Source organism: Mus caroli, chromosome 10, assembly GCF_900094665.2.
Source record: "Mus caroli chromosome 10, CAROLI_EIJ_v1.1, whole genome shotgun sequence".
NCBI classification, from domain to species: Eukaryota; Metazoa; Chordata; class Mammalia; order Rodentia; family Muridae; genus Mus; species Mus caroli.
Window position 1 is genome coordinate 20,304,748 of NC_034579.1, and position 27,853 is coordinate 20,332,600.

A 27,853-nucleotide genomic window follows, 5' to 3' on the forward strand; every position below is an offset into this window, starting at 1 on the left:
GTGTGCGTGTGTGCGTGTGTGTGTGTGTGTGCGTGTGTGTGTGTGTGCGTGTGCGTGTGCGTGTGTGTGTGTGTGTGTGTGTGCGCATTCCTTTTTGCGTTGTGAGTCAAGTTGTATCAATACTTAGGGTTAGGGTGAAAGATGAGAATTGTATGTCTTACAATAATGGAAGTTTTCATTTTCCCTTTAGTTTTATAATGCATTGTCTCCCTTCTATGCCCACCAGGCTCAGTAGTCATACAAATTCCTATCCTTAGACTATTAAAAGTTAGATGTTCACACACTTTGTTAGATGATCATGACACACAAGGCTTGCTGTAGAGTTTTTAGAAGTTATGAGCTGTCAGGAAGAAGACAATCTTTTGGAGGACACTGGAAAAAACAGAAGTAACTAATGGAGAAAGAGGGACCTATGTGTTTTTTTAATGATCATACTTTACTGTAACTTGTATACCTCAGCAGGCATAAGATGTTTTGAGAAGGAATATTTCGTTGCAATTCCCTCCACACTCTCCTTTCACTCCTTGTGTTGGTCTCACAGCTGGCTATCCTAGCCCATCTCTTCCTAACTGTGATGTATACTTATGCTGGGCTCAGGGCTGGGCAAGCTGAGAAACTTCAGGTGCAATGCAGAAAACCCAGGGGTTGGGGCCAGAGATGCCTGCCTCCGGCCCGTGTACTTAGAGGGTTCTTCTCTTTCTCCTTGTATCACGTAGGCCCTAAGAATTAGACTTGATAGCAAGAGCTTTAATCCACTGAACCATCTTCTCACTGGCCCTTTAAGTCTGCTCTCCAAAGTGAAATGATACCAGCAGAAATATCTTATCTACATGGTGGAAAGCTATATAAAAAAAATCATCATTTTTTTAATGTGTGCTGTAACGCTCAAAAAGTTGGAAAGCCCTAAACCAATAAATTACCCTTAATGTCTAAGGAAGTAAGACTGTAACTAAAGAGCTTTAAGGATGTTAATTGATATGTATGTAAGCGCAGTACAATTGTGCCTAATATTTCACTAAATAATTATCTCCACTAAAGTCTAAATACTAATTATGACATCAAGTGTCCTCATAACAGCTGTGTAAAGTAAGTGCTATTTTACTCACTGGGCTCAGATACACAAATTGTATCCAGATTTTTTAGTTTCTTATCTAGTTGTCAGTCTGGAATACTGAAGAGTCTGGTCTGAACTCGGAGGGTCCTCTTGTTTGCTTGCTTTCTGAGTGTTTTAACAAACAAGTTAAGCAGGGCAGAGTCTTCTGAATCCATCTGCTTCATGTTCTCCCTCACACAGTAAACATACATTGTTTGTCTAAGGATGGCTTAGATAAGCAAAGTGGTCTAAAATCCTAACCTGAAGGCTCTTGCTTTTGTTCCAGGGTGATAACCTGATCACTGAATGCCGGTATAACACCAAGGACCGAGCTGTGATGACTTGGGTAAGAAAATGTTAGTCTTAGAATTCATTTTAAGACAGGAAGAAATAACATTTGATTGTAAAAGAAGTAAAATAAAAAGCAAAGTCCATTCCTATCTTGAAACAAAACCCTGAACTACTTCAGCATGAAGCATCATTAGGTGAACTGAGAACTCTGTTAGTGCTTTATCAGGCTTCAAAACCCCAGTGGCACCGTGGCGATAACCGTGGTGTAATTTACTGGTGCTTTGCGGAAGCTTCCCTTCTTTATCTTTTACTTTGTCCCCATCAAATAGACAAGGCATTAGCTCATCTCTGTATCAGTTGGGCCTACTTGGGTGTTTATTTAGATAAATCCGGACTTCAAAAAGAAGAAGGGAGCATATGAACTCGGAGCTTCTGGCCCAAAGAGAAATGTGGGTCCCCACAGATTTATTGGGGACTTCTGGCAAGCTTTCACGAAATGGATATTCTTGCCTTGCTCAGTCCCTTCTAGGAACACAAGTAGAGGTCATCTCCCTCCAGCTTGTTCTATGAAGGGAAAATCTTCGATCTAAAGCTATATACTAAGGCATGAGCCAGGGCAATGTATACCTCTGGCAAAATATTGACAGATTGCATCCTGTTTTACGTAAAAATCTATGGTTATAACTGATTTGGGTTTAGATAAAGAATATATAAAATCGAATTAAATCAGAAAATATATCCTGCCATCCCATGTTAAGCGATTGAAAGAAGAAGATATGATTTCTCCAAAAGAGGCAGAGAAAAACTTCCTAAAACTTCAGCCTATCCCAGGGGGAGGAAAAGGTCATAGCCAGGAATAGGAGAGAACTGCCTGACCCAGAGCCAAGGTGACTCCGATCAAATCTGCTGTCAATGTTAAATTAAAAATATTTGCTCACAATTGTAAAGAATGCAAGGACAACAAACCTACAATCCTACATTTGTGAATGTGGGTGAGGGTTCACGACAGGGCATTTGGATAAGTGAGGCGTTGTGGGGGTTTTTGATTTAAGTATGGCGGCATGATTGAAGACTGCCCATAGTAAGAAAAATAAACGTGTCCTTTTACAAGTTTCTTTTCCTCTCTGTTATCCTGATTATTTCTACCAATCAAATTTTAAGTTCCTTAATTCTTCCCTAGGTCATAGCAAATGTGCTGTTGAGTGCTTTCCATGGGTGTTTCCGTGGACCTTCTCATGGACAGTCCATGGACAGTCCGTGGAGTGGATGTCCTGTGGGTGTTCCTGTGGGCACTCATAGGGACAGTTTACTCCATTTTGTACTTTCAGAGCTTAAAGTCCCACCTTTTGGGTTTTCTCTTTCCAGTGCCACTTCTGAAGTCTTCCCTCATTTTGACCGCATTTGCCTTCAATTACTTGGCCTTTGATAACTCTAACATCTGTATTGTCTTTCAGTGTGTGACTAATGACTTCTTTGTCTTGAGTAAATATCACAGTTTACCGTTTCTTTAATAATTTTTGGTTGAAAACTGGACAATAGAAAATGTTGAGGCACCTCCAGGTTCCTCAGATAGCTGAAGTTTTGACTAAAACAAGGTGGAATATCACATGTTGCCTGTCACCACTATGGCACATGGTTGCTGATAATAATATACATAATTGATATATACATAATGATAATATCACAGGAAATTCAGTTCAGCTAAGAAACCACTCCAACAATACATGGGAGGAAGATGCAGGAGGATAAGAAATTCAAAGGAGCCTGACCTTCACAAGACCCTCTCTCTCCCTCACAACCCTGAATAATTCCATCAAAGGGATTTCTTAACATGGGCACATCACCAGGAAACTCTGAGATCTCTACTGCAGCATGGTTTATATCAGAGCAATAGAACTCTTAAGGGCTTTAATAGGTTATCTAGGAAAGGGACCTCTTAAAGAGTTAGAGATAATACTAATATTTAATGTTTCAATATATTTTGAAAGTTAAGAGTTTTGTTAATTATCAGTTTTCAAGCCAGCTATTTAGAGGCAGAGGTAAAAGGATTGTAGGTTCATGGACAGCCTGAGAAACTTAGTGAAACCCGGTGTTAAAACGTGTTAGAAAGAGGCTGGATCAAGAGCTTAGCAATAGTATTGGTTTGTCCAGCAACTCTGAGGCCCAGATTTGACCCTCAGTACCACAAGAAATAACAAAAATAGGCCTCTCCTTGCAAATGATAACAATTGAATGCATTTCAGAATTGAGTGGATCTGTGTGACACTGTCACCTTTGTCTTCTGTGTCTGAGAACTCTGCAAAATAAAATATCTCATTTTTCAGGGAGGACTAAGCACCAGGAATGAAATGTGTCTCTCATACCTTCTTTATTATCCAAGAGTTAACCTGACCCGGTGCTCCAGCATCCCAGACATCATGGAACAGCTGCAGTTCATCGGCGTGAAGGAGATCTACAGACCTGTCACGTGAGTGGCGATGGACTATGGGCTTCCAAGAGTGGCTCCTGTCTTCTTCTTCTTTTTTTTTTAAAGATTTATTTATTATATATGTGAGTACACTGTAGCTGACTTCAGACACCCCAGAAGAAGGATCAGATCTCATTACGGATGGTTGTGAGCCACCATGTGGTTGCTGGGATTTGAACTCGGGACCTTCAGAAGAGCAGTCAGTGCTCTTAACCACTGAGCCATCTTTCCAGCCCGGCTCCTGTCTTCATACTGAGACAACTATCATATTATAACCATTTTATGTGCTGCCCCTTTGGATTGCTTGGCACTCAGGAGACCAAGTAACCTTGGTTGCCATGTCCAGGGCCCTACAAAACAGCCTTGCAATCAGCAGTTGCTAGGAAGACCTAAGCCATTAGCTGAACTCCTGGGTAAGTTATTACAAAGAAATGATACAAAGGAAAAGCAAAGTTCAAAGCAGCCAAACTAGCAGCGACCTCTCTGGGTTGCCACACAGAGTGCACAGCCAATTGAGATGATGTCTCTGAATTAGGGTCTCTTAGAAAAGCTCTGTAGAGCAGCTGTGCCAGGCCTTATCCTTGGGATGCTCCCTGTAGTGCAGTCTGCCTAATGCATGCCCAATTTGCTGACTTGATAATAGAAAGCAAGCATTCAGCACAAAGCACATCGACTATAGTGCCGAGGTATGCTGAGCCTTCTGATAACTTATATCACCTTAGGGAATTCTCAACTATTTAAGTTCCTAGGCAACAGCCGAAAACGAGCCTTGCAAGCAGGCTTTCTCACTTTAGATAGGGCCTTCCTACAGGACTTGGGTTGGCTTCAAATGTGTGATCCTCCTGGCTCTGCCTCCCAGGTTCTGGGATTCTGGTTGTGGGCTTCCATATGCAGGTAAGATCATGATTAGGAAGGCAGCAGATTCAGGCCTGCTCCGTAAACACTGTGTGTTCATATCAGAGAAGCTCGTATGATTAAATACAAAGATTATTCTTTTCTTCTTAAGGTTATATTCTAGACTTTGGGAGGGATATAAGAGACAAAATGGATGGACATTAAATTTGAAATAGTAGTAGATATATTAAAATGGTGAGAAGAAGGAAGCGAGAGAGTAACTGGCTAGCAGAAGAGTCAGAACCTTTCATGGAAGATGGTATTTGATCAGGACCCTGCAGGTCGAGGAGCCAACAACAGGAAGATAGTCAAGGGCATTGGATGCAGAGAGAAAAGAGAATAGTGTGTGTGTGTGTGTGTGTGTGTGTGTGTGTGTGTGTGATGAGTCTGCGGGTTTGAGCAAGAGGGTGCCTTTGGCTAGCACAGAGTGAAGTACGGCAGAGACTGTAAAGAGGCAGGGTTAGGAGTAGACTGGGCCACAGAGACCACTATATAGTAGTACAAAAAGAAGCCAACATGGCTATGACCCTTTGGCTAGGCCTGCACTGGCTCTCACTCTTCCTAATGCTGCCACCCTTTAATACATTTCCTCATGTCATGATAACACCCAACCATAAAGTTATTTTGTTGTTACATCATAACTGTAATTTTGCGACTCTTGTGGATCATAATGTAAATATCTGATATGCAACCTCCAAGGGGGTTGTGACTTAAGGATTGAGAACCACTGGGCTAAGGTGACAAGAAAAGACTGTAGAAGGATAAGATGGGAAAGAGTGAGTCAGGAATTTACTGTGATTGGTCCCTGAAAGCCAAGAGCACCTCGGGCCTAGGTGGTGGCACTAGTTTTGACAGGAGAAATGTTGCTACGTTCAGGTGTCCAGTTGAAAGTGGCCCCCGCATGGCTAGTTAGCTGAGTGCATCTGAGGGAGCAGCAGGAGGAAGAGGAAGAAGAGCTCAGGGAGCCGCATCAGGACACCCGGCATGGTGGAATGATGTCAAGGATACATTACAGGAGACGATGAAAAGGAGTCTGTGTTCTCTGAGACATCAGCACAAAGCAGGAGGATAGTTGATGGGAATTCAGAGACAATGTAATTTGTCTTAACAGGAAGATCTTTCTGATAATTAAAATGAGAAAGACTTATGCAAGTTAGAGAAAACTATGCACAGACTTCTGAGAGCTTTTTAAAGAACAGGATAAAAATAAAAAACACTCAATGAAGACATGATGATATACAGAAAATACAAACACAATCTAATTTATGTTCCAAATAACACAAGGATCAGAATCTGTGAACTAAGTACTTTATTGTTGATCATGTATAGACATGTTTTCTTCTGTTCCTTTCCGAGCTATGCTGTGATCATGAGAGCACAAGGCATATTCTAGTGATCACAAAACATTTGTATTTGTTACTTAGTAACAGTTGTTACTAAGTATGCTCACATACATGGCTTAGTTTAACCTCTGTTGGCAACAGGACTTGGAACAGCTCTGTAGAGGAGAGGACAGAAACTAAGAGACTACTCAATACGACACAGTAGGTCATAAAAGAAAGAGTGTTCACAGTCTATACCAGGACGAACTTTCTGAATGATTAAACCTTTCAAAATGAAAGATTATGATATAATTACACAAAAGTACATAGGATCAATAAGATATTAATAGATGTTAGAGCAACACACAAAATATGATTCTAAAAAACACTGAGATAGGGAACAATGAGAAGACTTGGTGGGAACAAGCACTTGCCACCAGGTCTAAGAACCTACATCCAACCCCTGGAAGTGTAAGGGCATGATTTGTTTAAATATTTTGATTGTTGGGGTTTGGCGTGTGTGTGTGTGTGTGTGTGTGTGTGTGTGTGTGTGTTCATGTGTACATGTTGGGTGTGTTGCAGTGCTAGAGATCAAATCCCGAGGCTGGCATAGGTAGGCAAGTGCTGCGCCATTGTTTTACATCTCCAGCTTCCCAAATATTGGTATCCTATTGTTTTTCAATTTAAGTAGATTTTTTTTCTCTTTACTTTTTACACACTAAACAGGAAATGTGTGTGTGTGCCTGTGTGTGTATGTGCCTGTGTGTGTGTGTGCCTGTATGTGTGTGTGTCTGTGTGTGTGTGCCTGTGTGTGCATGTGTGTGTGTGTGTGTATGTGCCTGTGTGTGTGTATGTGCCTGTGTGTGCGTGTGTGTATGTGTGTGTATGCCTGTGTGTGTGTGTGCCTGTGTGTGTGCATGTGTGTTTAACAAAGACATAAGAACCAAATGGTCATAGATTTACAAATGAACTGATGCTTCTTTTTCTTTTTCATTTTTTCTTTTATTGGATACTTGCTTTATTTACATTTCAAATGTTATCCCCTTTCCAGTTCTCCCCTCCAGAACTCCGTATCCCATCCCCCCTCCCTCTACCGCTATGAGGGTGTTCCCCTATCCATCCACCCAAACCCACCTTCCCACCCTAGCATTCCCCTAAACTGGGGCATCGAACCCGCTCAGGCCAAAGGGCCGCTCCTCCCACTTATGTCCAACAAGGACATCCTCTACCACATATTCGGTCTGAGCCATGGGTTCCTTCATGTGTACTCTTTGGTTGGTGGTCCAGTCCCCAGGAGCTCTGGGGGGTTGGCCAGCTGACGCTGTTGCTTCCCCCATGGGGCTGCAACCTGCCTCAGATCCTTCAGTCCCTTCTCCATGCATGCAGTCCAATGGTTGGCTGCAATCATCCACCTCTATATTTGTCAGGCTCTGGCAGAGACTATTGGGAGACAACCATATCAGACTCCTGTCATCAAACACTTCCAAGCATCCACAATAGCATCCAGGTTTGGTGACTGTATATGGGATGGATCCCCACATGGGGCAGTCTCTGGATGACCTTTCCTTCAGTCTCTGCTCCACACTTTATTTCCATATTTCCTCCTGTGAGTAATTTGTTCCCCCTTCTAAGAAGCACTGAAGCATCCACACTTTGGTCTTCCATCATCTTGAGCCTCATATGGTCTGTGAATTGTATCTTGGGTATTCTGAACTTTTGGGCTAATGTCCACTTATCAGTGAGTGCATACCATGTGTGTTCTTTTGTGACTGGGTTTCCTCACTCAGGATGATATATTTACACAATGGAGTACTACTCAGCTATTAAAAGCAATGAAATTTTCAGGCAAATGGATGGAACTTAAATGGATGCTTCTTGCTTCATCCTCTATGCTCACCTTGGAGCATCTCCACAGACTCTCTCATTGCCTGATGGGCTTTGCCAATACCCCTAATTTCTATCTTCCCAGGAAATGGATTTTTTACCACTTGGAACAGCAGGGAAAATTACCCTGCAAAACAAGGCTAGCGGGGTGGGCTATCATTACCCAGAAAAATAACATTTTATTTTGTGTTCAAATTTATTTTTAAAACAATGAGAAGAGGACCTCTATTCTAAAATGAGATGTTTCAATTTTAATAAATATTCTTTAACTGAGTTCATCATCATTCAGACATAAGTAATAGTGAAGGCAAAACCAACTAAGTGCAGGATTACAGTCCAGAAGGTAGGACACGGGTTAGATGCCTTGTGATCGCTACTTTGATTAAAATGATGTACTAATAACTCTTTAGGATCCAGTGCTAGAAAAAGAGTACACTTCATCATGTCGCCCCAACTCCTCTCTTCTGTGCTTTTAATATCTTGATGGACTAGACAGGATGTTCTTTGTAAACATTTTGTAGCAATCTTGCGACTTAGATGGTGGTTTGATATCAAAGTTGAAGCATTCACATCTTGACTCATTTTACTGTTTATTCTGGGGGAGGGGAGGGATGCAGTTTCTTTTTGCCTTCTACAGAGCTGGCAAAGCACAAGGAAAATCAAAGCACTCACAATGATAAGATCAAGGGTAGATGATAAACGTGCACGGTCTGTGGTCCCACACACCAGCTTTATATATGTACTGCGGGGAGGCTGTGACCAGAAATGAGGGGAGGTTTGGCCGGAAATGAGGGGAGGCTGTGATGGGAAATGAAGGGAGGCCGTGACCGGGAATGAGGGGAGGTTTTATCTGGAAATGAGAGAAGGTTGTGATCAGAAAGGTGAAGAAGCTGTGAAAGGAAATGTGGAGAGGCAGTGACCAAAACTTCCCTAGATTGTCAGTTCTGGAATTGAGAGGCATTTATAGGTGGTTAGAGGCTTGAACTCACACAAGCTTCCTATAAAGAACCAAGCATGGCAGAGCATTTGTTTCAAAAGAAGGCCGAAGCAATCAGCTCAACAATTGTCCCAAATAAACAATTCGGGCATCACCCGTCTGTTACTACAGCTTCTTTGTTATATGGATAACGATATGAAGATGAGTAGAATAAATTTAAAAGTGACAGTTTGAGCCCTTCTCAAACAAAAGCTAACTGGTTATAATTTTGTTTCCATCTATCTGAACAAAGAAGCTGAATTAAAATAGAACTTTGTTGAATCAAAGATATTTTGCTGTTGTCCTAACTCTCGGATGTTATTAGATAAGGGGGATTGAAGCAATCCTAGAGACATTAAGGTATCACAACAAATTTTTGTCACAAGTTTCACTTTTGGGACATACAAAGTGATAATGTGCCTTCTACAGTCTCATTTCCCACACCTTATGTCGATAATTTGCAACTTTTGTATTTTCAAGATGTTTCATTTTCCATTTAATAATGAAACAAACATTGCTACAATAGTTACCATATGTATTTAAACCAATCCAGTGATTTGTTTTTTATTATTTTTTAATTATGTGTATGGGGGAGGTTACGTACACATGAATGTAGATGGTCACACAGGGCAGAGGCATCAGATCCCCCTGAGCTGAGTTAGAGGCAGCTGTGCAGTGTGAGACTTGGATGCTGGGAATACAACTTGGGTCTTCTGAAGAGCAATACATACTCTCGACCACTGAGCCATCTCTCCCCCTCTTTCCTGTAGGGTGTAAGTTGTACCACATGATTTTCTTTAGCCTTGTGGTTTCAAGGTTCCCCTCTCTTTTCTTGCTTATTCTGAGGGCTCTGTCCAAAACCTCATCAAACATATTTGAACCTAGGCTTTCTTCTCACCATACCACAGCTGAAGGGTTAGATGACTCATTTTCTGTACACATACTTTCATATTTTGAGGGGAAAGGGTTGTGGAGTGGGACTGGATGCTCCCCGGTTCAATGTGTACATTGTTTCTGTCTTGGCTTCATTACTTCTGATGGAAGCTGCCTTAACTTTGGGGGGCTGAATCACTTTCATGGGGAACATGTCAGCTTTGGACAGGGTTGTCCAGTCTCTTGCCACCCTGGAGCCTGCCTCCTGTCTGGGAGACTCCAGCTGGCGGTGTTCTTTCCAGTCATTCACAAGAACATATGAGCAGATTAGGAGACACTATTGAGATCAGCTTGTGACGGTCATGGCGTGGTGTTCCATCTTGGTTTTGTTTTCTGCTGGATGACCTGCTTCCAGCTGCCGTGTTTATCTTTTATGTCAATCGCTTGAGGCAGCATTTAAAATTAAGGTGTGCCAATTTTAAATGCAATCTTAGAAAATGTCATCAATGTCATACCCATCCTGTCTAATTAGAACATGAAGAGGTTTGGCGATCCTACCTCCTCCATAAAGTTCTGGGAAGCTGAATGTGTGTGTGTGTGTGTGTGTGTGTGTAAATTTGTTATTTCCTATATTTTTTATGCAAGTACAGTTATGGCATGTGCTTCTGTGTCTGGCTCCTTTATGAAGAACGCTTCTGAGATTTGTCCCTGTTTGTGGAGGTATCAGTCAGTGTCTTTTCCTTACTGAGTAATATTCCCAGAGTGGATACATCCCCTGCATGCCTGTCACTATGGAAACACAGTTCCAGTGAGCTGTAAACGTTCACACCACATCAAGGGCTACTGGGACCAACTGCACCCCTTCCCAACCTGCCTGCCTGTCCCTTGTTTGGTATGTTGCATCCTCAGACCATTCTACAGCTAATCTTCAGAAGTACAGCAAGAAAGATCGTTCCCTGGAGTCACCTGTGAGTCTGTCTGTGAGATTCCTTTTTACTTTTTAATACATGTTTTGTATATTGTCCGATTGGATTGTTTATTTTCTTATTGAATTATAAGCGCTCTTTATATTGTGGCTATTCATCGTTAGACACTGAGCCAGAGGTCATTTCTCTATATATTCCGTTCTATCTATAGTTTCATTTTCATTGTTTCACTGTGATGGTCAAGGTTCTGTCTGTCATTTTGTGTCTCGTTTTGACTTTTGAAATCGCCTCCATGCAATCTTTGTAAACTGTACATCATTTTCCTCTTTGAAACTTTATAGTTTCCCTTTCACATTTTGACAGACGATTCATTTTGATTATATTTTCTTATAGAATAAGGCAAATTTAAAGCGCGTTGGTTTTCAAAGAACCATTTTGTATCTTTAAGTTTTCCAAACCCTACTTTCAATGATGGTTCTTAAATGCTTTAATCTTCTATGTAACCCACCACCCACCAGAGGTTGTGGGAAAGAAGGATGCTGGGTGGGGGAAGTGGACCTGTTTAGAAATGTTCTCAGCAACTCAACTTCCATCTGTGTTGTCTGGAAATTGGCAGTTCAGTTCACAGGTTTGCAGGTGGCAAAGCTCGACTCACTCTCAAACAGCTCACAGGTACACCAGCCATCCAGTTCGGTAGAGTCTGGTTAGCAACAGTGGCGGCACTGCCTAGCAGAGACAGCCTGGCCTCAGCCTTTGGCTCAAGCCAGCAGGAGGGACCAGGGAGGAACACCAAGAGAAGCTTTTGGCTGTGTCTCTCTCAGGGAAGCAAAGGTCAGTGAAGAAGGGAGTCCCACAAGCAACAAGAATTGCACAGCTAGCTGTACCAGCAAGCCAAGCTCTGTCTCTGTTGCTCCATGGAGTCCCATTATACCCTCCAAACATCACGTTTGCCTTGTCTCAGCACGGGTCTTGCCTGAGCAAGTGCATCCAATCAGCCCAAGTCCTTGGAAACAGCAACAAACTGCAGCACACCACCAGAAGTTTTTGGTGCGTTTCTCTCTAATGCCTCCCGACAAATGCAGCTCAACTACACAATGTAAGGCAGAGCATACTCGTGTGGTTAGCAAAGAGTCCTTCATCACGTGTCCTTTCACGCGCTCGCTTTAGCAGAACATCCTCTCTCCTGTGTCTGCTTCAGCCAAATGATCCTTATGAGTCTGCCTTAACCTTTCACACCTGTGTCCACTTTAACAAAATATTCCTTCATGTGTTTGCCCAGCAAAACACCATCCAACTGACTTTTCAAAGAACCTTTAAGTTTCTGTTTTACTATTTAGTGAAAGAAAACTGCCTTTAAGGTATTTTTCAGTGTGTGTGTGTGTGTGTGTGTGTGTGTGTGTGTGTGTGTGTGTGTGTGCAGGGGTTAGTTATTTCCTTCCACCTCGTGAGCCCCAGGGATAGAATTTACATTGTAAGGCTTGGTGAGAGGCATGTGTGCCCTGAACCATCTTGCAGTCTTGAAACCCACCTTTTTACCATGAAATTTGGAATTTCAGTTATTTGATGATACGTTGACTCTGGAGGGGACTCTATTTAATGGCTGTGTATGTATGGTACTTCAGTACCACATTTGATTATTATAGATTTAAGTAGCAAAATAAAGTCCGTAAACTCCTATTTGTTGTTACCCTTTTCCAAATTAATTTGATACTCTAGGTTCATTATATTTTTATAGAGATGATTAGGACAATCTGTTAGTTTCTTAAAACAAATAACCAAACAAAAACCTACAAACCCTACTTGGATATGCTATAGAAATCTCAGGGCACGCAGAAGGAAACCACTAGCCACCAAATAAAGACTAGACATCCCCAATTAGCAATCTAACATCCCCTGTTTCCAACCCTGGACAAGAAGTTTAAGAAACAAAGAAGCGAACAAGCATTAAAGACCAGCGAGGATTCATGCGGTGTAGGGAGCCCTCTGCGAACATGAAGTGCTGCACTCATTCAAGCACTTTATCACTTTCTCATTTTCCTCAGTTCTGTCTTATAGTTTCTAATGTAAATGTCTCTCACCTGTTTTGTAAATAATATTTTAATACCTTCCTGTGCTAATCTTGTAAGCTGACTCTCTGCAATTTTCAAAGCGTGGTGTTTCTCTAAATTGTCTATAGATTAAGCTTATCTTTATGTAGTTGTTCACATGCTTAATAATTTCAGACTGTCTCTGACTCTTTAATAGCCTCGTCAGTGTGACTGGTCAGGATGTTTAGGACCATGGATGCAGCTTGACTACTGAGGCCTGCCCCGGTCGCAGGTGTCTCAGTTGGATCCCTGAATACCTGACCTGTGTCATCAGCAAATACCTCCACTCTAACTAGTTGGAACTTAAAAGATCTACCAGCTCTGGGAGCTCTCCAATTTTTTTTTTTTAAATATTTCCCTAGTTCCTCTTTGCCTATCTTGTGCGATTTCATCCTAAATCTAGTCGGCTCATTACTCAAGCCCGCACTTAGTTGTGCTTAATATGGACTTAAAGAGCAATCTGTGTGCCAGCAGGCCCCCTGTTCTCTACATGGAAACTCCTATCACCTCTGACTCCCTTAACTCTGATTTTTGTCTCTTGAATTCCTTGAGATGGTCCTTTTATTGTTGGAAATTCTCCTTTCTGTATTGTGATCCGAGGAGTGCTCACAGGCAGAACTCTGGAATGAACACAGCGTTCAGACGTGACATGTCTTCATTTGCTCTGCATCAGAGTTTTCTCATGCCTGTTTCCCAGTCTCCTAAGCCAGGCACTCTGTACCGCTCTGTTCATGAGTTGTTGACGCCCCCTGCCCCGCCCCCCACAGTAAGCTGGTGTTAGCTGCTCCGTGTGGCCAGGAGTGAAAGTTTATTAATGAACATTTTGTTTGCTTTACTAATTTTTGACCATATGTTTATTTGTGCTATAGAAGGCAGTCTGTAGTGCTATTCATTCAGCTGTATGGACCTGGGACTGCTTCTTGGCTGGGATTACCCACTTCCCTTCCTTCTCCCCACACCTCTTCCTGCTCCTAAGAACGACTCCAGCGGGAAGACCTTTAAAAGAACAGTGTGGTTCCAGGCAGATAAGAAGTCTAACAACTCACACATATAGGATATTTTCTTCCATCTGGTTTTATATTGGAGCAGGAAAGCCATGTCTAAAGTCATTAAAATTTAAATGCTTCCCTGAGTCAACTGAATTTACAAATAAAATTGTTAATGTTATGCAGAAAAATATTAAAATACAAAATTAAAAAATTAAAATATTGTGTGTTGCTGTAAATTTTGCTGTGCTATAAGACAAGCATACCTCAGAGTTTAATCTCAAGTTACAAAGGAAAATGATCTGTCAGTACTAAAATATAGTATTAACACAATTTGTTCAAATCAACTACAGTGATTATTGGTATTGTTTCCTTACTTATAAGTGTGTCTGGGTAGACACACCCAGTACTTACTTGGGTTTTTTAGTTTCTGTAAGATTCTCCCTTCTTCTAACTTGACCCTACCCCAGTGATAGCAGGGGCATACATTATTCTTCGTTTGTTTATTTGTTTTTTGTTTCCAAGATAGAGTTTCTCTGTGTAGTCCTGGTTTGCTCTGTAGACCAGGATGGCCTCGAACTCACCTCCCAACTCACCTTGCTGGGATAACAGGCAAGGTCCACCAAACCCAGTCGGTACTTGTTACTTTCAGGGTGAATGTTTCTGCTAGAAGGCATAGACTTTTTTTTCAAGCAAATAATTAGCATATTTGCTTTTGTAAGGCTTCTCTCCTTCTCTCATGGTTCTGTAGGGATTTGAATTGTGCTCTTAGAGAAGCTGGAAAGGTTAGAGGTGACCAAAAGGACATTTATTACCAGGGGTGGAGAGAGGCAAAGTATGTGGCAAAGAGGCTCAGGGAGACTAGTACTGCATTTTCAGATTCAGTCTTCAAGCATCATTTCCAATGCATAAACCATTGGGTTTGCTCCCGTCCTCTGGTTGTCCTACCAGCTCATGTAGCTTCCACTCTTTTCTTTCTGTGAACTCTCCATAAACATTAACTTATTGTTTTTTATATAGAATCAAAGATTTTAAAGTCATCTCTACAGAATGTTTACAGTGTTCACTTTGGCCAGCAAAGCTGCACAAAAGTCACTTTTAGAACTTTAATCACATCAAATGCCTTAGTAAAGGTTCAGGCGTCCCCTTGTAGTCTTTCCTGGGATTGCAGGCAGATACTTCCAGTGCCCATCCTGCAATTCCTGTATTCCATTTACAAACATAGTTTAATTTTTTTTGCAACATATACATCTTCTCCCTTCAAAGGTAAATGTTATTATAATATTTAATATCAAATTAACTTATAATAAGTAAAATAAATAACAAATATCATTAAATAAAACTAGGAGCAAATTTTAAATGCAGAATATGCAAATTTAATAGGCTTCTTTCCAATCAAGATTTGCTGTACCGCAATTCTGGGTTATATGTCACCAGAATTTGCTGAGAAAATGCTATAGGTCTGAGGAAACTGTGTGATATATTTAATGTAGAGCGATGCAGATTATTCCTAAGTTACTGAATTCAACTTTAAAGACAGTATGAAGTAATGCATTTAAGACTCTACAAAGACATTTTGACTTTAGTTGGGGGTTGGGGAGATGAGGGCTGAGAGATATAGCCCTGCTCAAATCCTACCCATTCTTTTCATGGTCTCGCTTCTTAGAATAGAGAAAAAGAATGTTCAAATTTGACATGAAAATATTACTTTCATAATCCCTCCCCTCAGATCCATTGCACTGGCCTCGCTTATTTAACATGGTGACACCCACTGTGCCTCAGGTTAGACAACAAATGGTCAGAGTGTCTTGGCCATGTGTTTAGACTGGATTCAGCAGGCAGGAATCTGTGATAACCAACGATCACCAAACCACCCTGTGGGGCTATCACACGTCTGCCACCTAGTGGTCACTCATGGCAATCTCACGTAACAGCTGTAGGTTAGTTAAGGGAAAGTTTTGGCTGCATACGTTATGCTTTTCTTTATCCAGAAGTCAATAGTATACAACGTTGACAGGAAGCAGTCTCCTGAATAGCCTTTCAAGGAGGCTAAAACCCTCTTGTGTTATCTTTTCATTCTTTGCCATTTAAAACCAATGTGCCTGTTTTTAGGGTGTCTGTGGGAGCAGAGTATGTTGTGTGTGAAGTATAATTTTCTCAGTATATATTTTTTTTGACACAGGGTCACATGTAGCCCAAGGGTGGTCTTGAACTCACTATGTGGTGAAGGTTAGACTTGAACTATTTATCCAGCTTCTGTCTGGATGCTGGGGTTACAGGGAGAGGCCACCACAGATAGCTTCCATGCTTTTAACCGCTAATTCAGAACTAACTCTTTTGTGTTGGTTTTCTCAAGCAGCCAAAGCAGGAGATCTGCTGCTGAGGCATCCATCCCCACTGGGTACTCTACACTTTGTACCCGGTACAGTAACTTTCAAGAACCTAGACTGTTCTTAATTATATCCTTAGAATAACATCCTGTTTAGACATTACCTATTATGTTAGGGTGTTCAGTGGAATTCTCAAACCCTGGGAATGCTTTCTGATGCAAATTAATCTGTCTAAAAGTTAAAATTCCCATGCTCTGATGGAGGGCACTACATCCATCTACATAGGCAGAGCACTAACTAGATTTAGTGGATTATAAGCAAGGGAAAGAAAGACATGAATTGGGAGGAGTGTGCTGGGGATGAGGGTGGAGGGGTGAAATGGATATGTAGGTATAGATATTTATATGTTGTTTTGTTGTATATATGTATGAAATTTTCAAGAGTAAAGAAAATTTGAACAAAAAGAATGTCTCTAAAAACGAAACACCGAGCAACAAAATTTGATCGAGCAACAAAATTTAATCAGCGTGTGTAACTGAAAATTACAAATAAAAATTACATATGATTTCACCTAAAATAGAAACTTGTGTCTAGAGAAAAATCATTCTTTTAAAAGCCTCTGTATTTGTTCACTAGAGAGATCGTTCAGCAGTTAAGAGGGAACCCAAGTTCATTTCTCAGCATCCAAATGTCGGCTCATCACCACTTGGTTCACATCCATACATGCAGACGAAGCACTCATACACATAAAATAAATAAGTGTAAAAGGGGAAAAAAATCCAACTTTATTTGGAGTGGATTTCTCCTCACAACTATTGAGTCCCTAAATGTTTATATGGCTTTATTTTTGTATGTGAAAAGTGAACATGCATAAAGTCTATGTTAAAATGATAAAACACTTCAGGAAATATAATGTAATGCAGTTGTGATCATTTAATTTCAGGACATGGCCTTTCATTATCAAAAGCCCTAAGCAGTACAGAAACCTTTCTTTCATGGATGCAATGAACAAGTTCAAATGGACCAAAAAAGAAGGGCTGTCCTTCAACAAGCTCGTCCTTAGCCTGCCCGTGAATGTGAGATGTTCTAAGACAGACAACGCAGAGTGGTCGGTAAGCCCAGCATTTCATCTTCTGGGAACCTGGTTGCCACAGTTTATCTGATTCCCAAAAATTAAAATCTAAGCTTCAGGCATTCATCTATAAACCAGTGGTTGGGGTGTCCTTTGATGTTTGATTATGTAATTTGTTCAGTGATCATTTGAGGTGACAGACAACCTCCTGAGAGCTCCCTTTGAAGAGAGATGTTTATTCTGAAACTTCAGTTGTGAAATGGTAATGCATGGGGCAGCTTTAGATACCATGGGGACCTGCCTGCCTGGGGCAGCTTTAGATACCATGGGGACCTGCCTGCCTGGGGCAGCTTTAGACACCATGAGGACCTGCCTGCCTGGGGCAGCTTTAGATACCATGGGGGCCTGCCTGCCTGGGGCAGCTTTAGACACCATGGGGACCTGCCTGTAGCTCTTTCCAAGACTCCTTTTACTCCACCCCCTCCCTGCCAGGCCTAGAGTTTCTGCATCCTCTGGTGGCTTGGTTCTTCAGCAAACACAGCCTATCCCCTAATCTCCAGCAGAAGTGCAGGTGACTAGGCAGGATCTTGCTATGAAAAGATGATGTGACTATGACAACATACAGAACAACAGTTCTCAGCCTGTGGGTCACAATCCCTTTGACTATTCTGCATGTATTTATATTATGATTCATAACAGTAGTAACATTAGCGTTATGATGTAGCAATGAAATAATTTTATGGTTGGGGGTCACCACCACATGAGGAATCATATCAAGGGGTCTCAGAAGGTTGAGAATCACGGATACAGAAGAGTTTATTCCAAGGCTTACAGTTTTGGAAGGTTAAACCCTGACTATCACAACCAGGAACCTGGCAGGTATGGTGCTGGAGCGGCAGCTGAGAGATTACATTCCTATCTAAGTAGGAGTGGGAAGGAGAGAGAGGGAGGGAGGGGGGGAGGGAGGGAGAGAGAGAGAGAGAGAGAGAGAGAGAGAGAGAGAGAGAGAGAGAGAGAGAGAGAGAGAGAGAGAGAGAGAGAGAGAGAGAACTGACTGAAACCTCAAGGCCCACACGCAGTGGTACATGTACTCCAACAAAGAAAAAGAAGCCACACCTTTTGATCCTTTTTAGTTTCACCAACCAAGGATGAAGTATTCAAATATATGTCAAATATATGAGTGTTGGGGTCCCTTCTGATTCAGACTAACGAAGTAAGCTAGGCCACAGCCCTGCTCTTATATAGCGGCTCACAAGAATGGCCTTTTTCTTTTTCAGATTCAAGGCATGACAGCATTACCTCCTGATATCAAAAGGCCTTATGAAGCAGAACCTCTGGTGTGCGAGAAAGCAGCTTCCCCACCTCTACATGGCATTTTCTCCCTCCGCTTGCTCACATGCGCTCTGCTTCTTGGAAGTATGCTGAGCACCCAGGGTTTGTGACTTCTGTCATACCAGAGTCTGGAATATATGACTGTCCCTTAAAGTCAGGTTAAAGACCATGTCTATGTTAGGCCTGGAGAGATGAGTGGGTACGAAGAGCTTGGAAACTTAAATTTCTGCACACATGCTCTTTCCGTTTTCCTTCCCAGGCTACCTGAGTGATGTGACTGTGGTTCTCTGGGTTTCTCGACGAAAGTCCATGTTCTGTGCACATGATTAGTAGAATAAAAAAAAATTCTACTAATTCAGCACATCAAGTGGAAAGCAAAGAGTCTTTAATATTTCAGAATTCCATGTGATGTCAACATGACGCTCAACGTCCTTCTCACAAACACGTTGACCTTAATATCATTAGTGGACTTACTCTCCGCTCCCGTTTGCTCTTTTTCCTTTTTGGGTGTAAATCGCCAGGGTGAGCATAGCCCTCTCTTCGACAGGTCCCAGTCCCTGTGGTTTCTCTGATTTTACTCATGGTCCTCTGACCTCAGTGTTTATCTCTGCATCTTTGGCTTCCTCCATCCACCCAAGCCCACATCAAAGTATTTCCCAGTCTTTCTAGCACTGCCCAGCTGAATGTGTTTCTTACTGTACAACTCTCTTAAAGAAGAGAGATGTGAGTAAGTGTGGAGATGATGGGGGCTGATTGTTAACTGAGGGAAAAAAAATGGAGAGCAGTGAAGGGTTCTAGATGGGGTGAGATCCCCAAGACAAGCAGACGGTGTGTGCATGCAGAAGGCAGGGCCACAGGGTCTGTAAGGTTCCTCACCACTCAGTGCTACCCTCTGGGTCGATCTGAGTCACATTTCCTATAACAGATTTATTTTTATATTAGCTAATAAACCGACTTCCAATACAAAATTGTCACCAACTGAAGGTCTTATTCTTTTGGTTCTCTTTGTATTATCTGCTTAAATCTTGTTTTATGTCCTAGCTTCATCCATTAAGCTGAATGTCTGGATCAAATTCATAAGCTTAAAGGAATAAAGGTTTTGTATGGTATCTTGTGCGATTCATGCGAGAATCAAGCTGTTGTGTACTGATGTCAATAAAATCAGCTGAGAAACTGTATTTTTCCACTTTAAGCCCTTTCTGTCTTACAAATATCATCTACATTGTCATTTAAATAAATATTATGCTTTAGAGTCTTTTCTTCTTGGTTCAAAGAATTTTTACATTTGAGGAAATATTGACCTATTTTGTGTCTAATTTTACTTATTTTTATTTGTATGTATGGTTTGTATCAGATTCTATGATTTTTTTTCTCTCTATATTTTTTCATTTGACTGTTTGCCTGAGGAATATGATCACCTCAGATACACCTATTTGAAATTTCATGTTTATTTCTACTTCAGAATTTCTGGGATCTGAAGTATCAAAACCAAATGACTTCCGTTGGGAGTGATTCAGTACTGTGTTTCGTCATTGTTATTTATTATAACTTAGTTCTTGTTATTGTACTTGGTAAGCGAGGTGAGCGCTGTAAGCATGAAGCACTTCAGAAGCGTGTGTGAGGAGCCAGCCCAGGAGACCTCTTCCCACTGCCATTGCGGGGCACAAAGCTGGAACTATGTTCTCCTAGGGTACCTTGTGACTATATAGCCCACATATAGAGTGGGGTTAGGAGAGATTAGGCCATGAGAATACTGTGCAGTACTTACACCCTGTGATGCTAAGTAGAGCCTCTGAAACTGCCTGGGCTTACTCTTTTTCACGGTCTTTGCGATGCTGCCTTGGTCAACATTAGCTGCTTCCTAAGACTGTCTGGCATGGAAGCCTGACACCTGAGGAAGAAGAGAATCCAAACAGATGAGATGACCTCTGTTTTGATCCTCACCTACAGGGCCTGTGAGGGAGACATGAAATTCAGAATTCATCCTGGTTGTGGGGACCTTGGATGGTCACACTTTTCTGAACATGTTCAGGGAACTAGCAGTGAGAAGAGCGATGCAGTTAGCTGAGGCAGAAATGGAGCAGCTTTGATGTGACCCTGATTCTAATGGCTGCAGAGACCAAGGGAAGGACACTTGGAAGCAGGAATAAACACATTATACAGTTTGCTCAATCAAACTCACTCCTGAGCATGAGGGATATTTCTGGTTTTCTATGTGCTGAGCATCATTTCACGTTCTTATAAGAAAAAAATTAATAGTCTGAGTATCTCTGTAGAACTGATTCAGTATAAGAGGAATCAGGGAAACAATCACATCATGTCCATGAACTCTGATGAATATTGATAGCTGTCCATCACTTTTCTTCACATCCTGAAACATTTTTTATTTATTCACTTTACATCTCAATATCAGCTCCCCTTCTCCCTCTTGTCCTTTGGGAAGGGAGAGACACCCCTCTAGGTATCACCCCCACACCAACTATAGCCCTGCACCACCCCACCCCACCCTTGACCTTGTGGGATGATGGAGCATCTTCTGGGTCTATGTTGAGGAGTGGTATAGTTGGGTCTTGAGGTAGAACTGTTCTCAAATTTCTGAGAAACCAACCAACTGACTTCCAGAGTGGTTGTACAACTTTGCACTTCCACCAGCAATGGGGAAGTGTTTCCCTTGCCCCACATCCTCGCCAGCATGTGCTAGCACTTGAGTTTTTGATCTTAGCCATTCTGCTGGGTATAAGATAGAATCTCAGGGTCATTTGGATTATTTGGGTTACCATTTCCCTGATGACTAAGGATGTTGAGCATTTCTTTAGGTGCTTCTCAGCCATTCAAGATTCCTCTCTTGAGAATTTTCTGTTTATCTCTGTATCCCATTTTTGCTGGTGTCCAACTTCTTGAGCTCTTTATATATTTTGGATATTATCCTTCTGTCAGGTGTAGAGCTGGTTAAAATCTTTTCCCAACCTGTTGGCTGCCATTTTGTCCTATTGGCAGTGTCCTTTGACTTACAGAAGCTTTTCAGTTTCATGAGGTCCTATTTATTAATTCTTGACTTTGGAGCCTGAGCCATTGGCGTTCTGTTCAGGAAGCTGTCTCCTGTGCTGCTGAGTTCAAGGTTATTCCCCACTTTCTGTTCTATTAGATTTAGTGTGTCTAGTTTTACATTGAGGTCTTTGATCCCTTTGAAGTTGAGTTTTGTGAGGTGATAAATATGGATCTATTTGCATTTTTCTACGTGCAGACATCCAGTTTGACCAGCACCATTTTTGAAGATGCTTTTTGTGTTCCATTCTTTGGTTTTGGCTTCTTTGTCAAAAATCAAGTGTCCATAGGTGTGTGGGTTTATTTTTGGGTCTTGATTCCATTCCATTGATTAACCTGTCTGTAGGCAGTTTTTATTATCACTGCTCTGTAGTACGGCTTGAAGTCACACTTCTTTTATTGTTCAGGATTGTTTTAAAGATCCTAGGTTTTTTTATCATATGAAGTTGAGAATTGAGTTCTTTCAAGGTCTTAAAGAATTGTTTTGGAATTTTGATGGGTTTCCATTGCATCTGTAGATTGCTTTGGTAAAATGGCCATTTTCACTATGTTAATCCTACTGGTCTATGAGCATGGTAGGTCTTTCTACTTTCTGATATCTTTCTCAATTTCTTTCTTCAAATATTTGAACTTCTTGTCATACAGGTCTTTTACTTGTTTGGTTAGAGTTACACCAAGATATTTTATAATACTTGTGACTATTGTGAAGGGTATTGCCTTCCTAACTTCTTTCTTAGCCCATTTATTGTTTGTATAAAGGAGGACAACTGATTTCTTTAATATTTTTTTTTTATCCAGCCACTTTGCTAATGGTGTTCAACAGCTGTGTGACTTTTTTGGAAGAATTTTTTGGTGTCACTTATGTATTCTATCATATCATCTTTGAATAGAGATAATTTGACTTTTTCCTTTCCAGTCTGTATCCCCTTGATCTCTTTTAGTTGTCTTATTGCTCTAGAAAGAATTTTAAGTACTGTATTGAATAGGAAGAGAGTGAACAGCCTTATCCCTGATTTTAATGGAACTCGTTTCTCTAGATTTAAGTTGATGTTAACCATTGGCTTGCTATATGTTGGCTTTATTGTGTTTAGATATGTATCTAGAATTCTTGATCTCTCCAAGACTTTTAACATGAAGGAGTGTTGGATTTTGTCAAAGGCTTCTTTAGCATCTAATGGGTTAATCATGTGGGTTTTTTTCTTTTAGTTTGCTTACATGGTGGATTAAGTTGATGAACTTTTGAATATTTAATCATTCCTGAATTCCTGGGATGAAACCTACTTGATTATAGTATATGATGTCTTTTTGGATTCAGTTTGCAAGGATTTGATTATTTTTTCATTAATGTTCATAAGTGAAATTGGTCTGAAATTCTCTTTATATCTTGATGCTTAGTGGTTTAGGGATCAGGGTGACTGTGGTCTCATTGAATGAGTTTGGCAATGTTCCTTCTGTTTGCATTTTGTGTAATAGTTTGAGAAGTATTGGCATCAGCTCTTTTTCGAAAATCTCATAGAATTCTACATCTGGCCCTGGGCTATTTTTGGCTGGGAGATTTTAATGGCTGTTTCTATCTCTTAGGGGTTATAGATCTGTTTAAATAGTTTATCTGATCTTGACTTAGCTTTGGTAATTGGTATCTGTCTAGAAAAATCATCCATTCACTTATATTTTTCAATTTTGTGAAGTATAGGCTTTTGATATAAGATCTAATCATTCTTTGAATTTCCTCAGTGTCAGAAATGAAAATATCTCCTTTTTCATTTCTGATCTTGTTAATTTTGGGTACTTTTGCGCTACCATTTAGTTAGCTTGTCTAAAGATTTTTCTATATCATTGATTTTTCTCTGAGAACCACCTCTTGGTTTCATCGATTCTTTTTATTGTTCTCTTGGTTTCTCATGTATTGAGTTCAGCCCTGATTGTGATTATGGCCTGCCATCTATTCCTCCTGGGTGTGTTTACTGCTACTGCTGGTGCTTCTGCTTCTCCTTCTCTTCCTTGTCCTCCTATTCTTCCTCCTCCTTTTTCTTTCAAGACCCTTCAGGTGTATTCCTTTTTTATTGGTTATTTTATTTATTTACATTTCAAATGTAATCCCCCTTCCCAGTTTCCCCTCCATAAACCTCCTATCCCATCCCCCTGCCCCTACTATTATGAGGATGCTCCCCTACTCACCTGCCCACTCCTGCCTCACTGCCCTAACATCCCCTACACTGGGGCATTGAGGCTCCACAGTACCAAGGGCCTCCCCTCCCATTGATGCCTTCAGTTCTCCCTGTAACTCCTCCATTGGGGTCCCTCTGCTCAATCTGATGGTGGATTGCAAACATCTGCATCTGTATTGGTCAAGCTCTGGCAGAGCCTCTCAGAAGACAGCCATACCAGGCTCCTGTCAGCAAGTATTTCTTGCCATCAGCAATAGTGTCTGGGTTTGGTGTCTGCAGATGAGATGGGTCCCTAGGTGAGGCAGTCTCTGGATGGCCTTTCCTTCAGTCTCTGCTTCACTCTTTGTCCCTGCATTTCTTTTAGACAGGAGCAATTCTGTGTTAATATTTCTGAGATGGGTAGGTGGCTCCATCCCTCAACTGGGGGCCATGCCTAACCTCTGGATATGGTCTCTACAAATTTTCTCTCTCCTTTGTTGGGTATTTCAGCTAATGTTATCCCCATTGGGTCCTGGGACCCTCTTGCTTTCCTGGCATCTGTGGCTTTCTAGTAGTTACCCCCAGTTCCCAATCTCCCACTGCTACACCCCTGAGATGTACAAGAGGGACAGGTGTACTCTTAATTAATTTGTATGAGAACTCTCCAATTTCCTTATGAAGGCACTAGTGCTATGAACTTTCCTTTTAGCACTGATTGCCTTGTGTCCCATAGGTTTAAATATGTTGTGCCTTCATTTTCATTGATTTCTAGAAAGTCTTCCATGTCTTTACTTCTTCCCTGATCCATTTGCTTAGCAAACCTACTTCCTGCCTGTCTATCTTTGTTAGTGAGCTGCAGAATGATGGATTTTATTCACACATACACTCTGTTAGTGTGTGTCTTTTTACTGGGGAATTGAGTCCATTGATGTTGAGAGATATTAATGTCCAATGGTTGTTACTTCCTGCTATTTTGATATTGGTTGTGCTAGTGTGTGTGTGTGTGTTTCTCTTCTATTGATTTTAATGGTATGAAATTATTTATTTCTTGTGTTATCTTGAGTGTAGTTAGCTTCATTGGGCTGGAGTTCTAGTATCCTCTGTAGGGCTGAATTAGTGGAAAGATAGTGTTTAAATTTCTTCCTGTCATGGAATATTTTGGTTTCTCCATCTATAGTGGTTGAAAGTTTTGCTGGGCATAGTAGTTTGGGCTGACATGTGTGGTCTCTTAGGGTCTGCAGGAACAATGCCTGGGCCCTTCTAGCTTTTGAAAGTCTCAGGTGAGGGATTGATGTAATACTGAATAGGTTTGCCTTTATATGTTACTTGCCCTTTGCCCTTTGCTGCTTCTAAATTTTTTCTTTGATCTGAATATTTTGTGTTTTGACTGTTATGTGGCAGGAGAATTTTCTTTTCTGGTCCAATCTGTTTGGTGTTCTGTAAGCTTCTTATACATTTATAGGCATTTTTTTCTTTAGGTTGGGGAATTTTTCTTCTATGATTTTGTTGAGAATGTTTTCTGGGCCTTTGAGCTATGAATCTTCTTCTATTCTTATTATTCTTAGGTATGTGGTCCTTTCATACCCCTCCAAATTTCCTGGATTTTTTGTGTCATGAACTTTTTAGATTTTTGCATTTTCTTTGATTGACATAATGATTTTCTTCTATTGTATCATCTGTAGCTGAGATTCTTTCTTCCATATCCTGAATTTTGTTGGTGATGTTCGCATCTGTAGTTCTTTTCTCTTTCCTAGATTTTCCATCTTCTGGATTGCTTTGGTTTCTGTTTTCTTTATTGCTTCTATTCCCCTTTTCAGGTCTTGGACAATTTTATTCATGTCCTTTACCTGTTTGATTGTATTTTCCTATATTTCTTTATAATTATTTGTTCTTTATCCCGAGCTTTTGTCCCCACCAGCAAGAACACACTCAGGACAACTGGAATCTTCTGGGGCAAAAGCTTTATTGCTTACTTCTTCAGGAGCCAGAGGAGAAGAGAGAGAAAATGGTGAAGCCCCGTCCCTTTTATGGAGGATTGTCCTCCGCCTCGGATGTGTCGCTCCCTGATTGGTTGTCGTCACGGGGAAGGCAGAGCACATGGAGTGGAAAACTACCCCGGCACATGCGCAGCTTGCTTGTTTACTACTTAGAACACGGGTGTAAGCGCCATCTTGTAATGGCGAATGTGAGGGCGGCTCCTCACAGTTCTTTTAATGCCTCTACCTATTTGAATGTATTTTTCCTGTATGTCTTCATTTCCTCCTTTAAGGCTTCTATTATCTTTATAGGATTGGATTTAAGATCCTCTTCTTGTGCTTCAGTTTCATTAGGACAGCCAGGGTTTACTGAAACAGGATAGCTGGGTATTGTCCTAGGCCTTGTTGATTGTGTTCTTATGCTATCCTTCAGGCATCTGGGTTTCCCTGGTATTTGCTGGGTAATCCTGATGGCAGCAGTACTTCTTGGGAAGATGGGGGAAACCATGGACCAGACAATAGAGGTCAGGGTATCCGACTTGGCTGGCTGTGCCTCAGGCTGATCCCACTGCCAAGGGATTGGTGGGGCAATGTTCCAAGCTGATAGTTCTTGGGGTCTCCACAGGCCTCCATGGGGAATCAGGACACTCTTGAGGTCCTACAAGGCTCCTCAGAACCAGAGAGTAAACCCAGAGCCAGACAATGGAGTTCAGGGAGTTCAGGGGATCTCATGAAACTCACCTCTCCAGGCTGTGTCCTGGGTGGCCCTAACTGGGATGGGATTAGTGGAGCAGGAATCCAAGCTGCTTAGTTATGGGCTCCTGAAGACCTTCTTCACATTTTTTATATCAACCTATTTATCTATTTACAGAAAGTAAATTATTTAAGTGTGATCAAAGAATAACAATCATGGAACCAGGATGAAGGGTGCAAGCATTCGTTGGATTATTCCCCGCAATTATTCTGTTTGGAAGTATTTCAAAATGAGAGGTTACAAATGCTAAATAGAGAACAAAATAGCCAATATTGAGCTGATCCAAGGCCCATGCAGTGAAGAGGGCCTCTGCCCTATGTAGTGTCCCCACATTTGTGGATGACAAAGAAAGTGGTTGTACAGTTTGCTTAACAGGACTCACTGCTGATCATGAAGGCTTGGTCACAAGATGCACACGGAAGTAGAAGAGCTGATTTCTGATGTCTAGTTTTTTCCTTGTCACTAAGTGAATGTGTTAGCATCCAGAAAAGAAGCGGTGGGGTGAATAATCAAGAGAGAGGCAGAACTGAAATTGTTCTATCAAGAAATGGAGCTGCTTCTTGTTTGTTTGTTTTTATGGGACAGAATCTCACTATGTTGCTCTGGCTGGCCGGGAACTCAGTATGTAGAATAGGCTGGCCTTGAACTTACAGAGATCCTCTTGTCTCTGCCTCCAGAATACTGGGATTAAAGGCGTGGACCATGATGCCTGGCAGGGCCACTTTTTCAAGAGCAAAACCCATCTTTTTTCACGGTTGTATGAATGAATCACGGTTAATGTATTTCCTTTTTGTTAAGAGTTTGAACACACAGGAGACTAAGGACAGTGTGGAAATCCACATTGTTGCACCCACTGGAATCTGCACAGGATCTGGCAAAGAGTACAAAGTTAAAATGATAACAGCTTCTCATTTCATTTCAACCTTTAATGTTAGGTCATTTGTAGGAGGAATGTTGTCAAGAAGTTACAGACCTTTTTTAATGAGTTGAGAAAATAAAGCAAAACCAAAAGTTGCAAGGTCTCTTTAAAAGTGTACTGGCTGGTTTTGTGTGGCAACTTGACATAAGCTAGAGTCATCAGAGAGGAAGGAGCTTCAGTGGAGGAAATGCCTCCATGAGATCCAGCTATAAGGCCTTTTCTTAATTAGTGATTGATGGGGAAGGCTCAGCCCATGGTGGGTGTTTTCATCCCTGGGCTGGAGGTCCTGGGCTCTATTTAAAAAACAAACCAGAGCAAGCCCTGGGGAGAAAGCCAGCAAGCAGCACCCTCCATGGTCTCTCCATCTGCTCCCATCCCCACACTTTTGCCCTGCTTGAATTCCTGTCCTGATTTTCTTTGGTGATGAACAGCAATGTGGAAGAGTAAGCCAAATGAACGCTTTCCTCCACAACTTGCTT

The 27,853-nt window shown here is 41.4% G+C and overlaps 1 protein-coding gene across 1 annotated transcript in view; it reads left to right on the forward strand.

Moving 5' to 3' along the window:
- Nucleotides 1–19,798, forward strand: part of Moxd1 (monooxygenase DBH like 1) — a 76,765-nt gene extending 56,967 nt beyond the window's left edge. The window contains exons 9-12 of the mRNA XM_021174770.1: nucleotides 1,380–1,439; nucleotides 3,709–3,851; nucleotides 17,073–17,241; nucleotides 18,479–19,798. Coding sequence (XP_021030429.1) covers nucleotides 1,380–1,439; nucleotides 3,709–3,851; nucleotides 17,073–17,241; nucleotides 18,479–18,643 — 537 coding nt within the window. The 3' untranslated portion in view covers nucleotides 18,644–19,798. The remainder of the gene's footprint in view (nucleotides 1–1,379; nucleotides 1,440–3,708; nucleotides 3,852–17,072; nucleotides 17,242–18,478) is intronic.
- The last annotated feature ends 8,055 nt before the right edge of the window (nucleotides 19,799–27,853 follow it).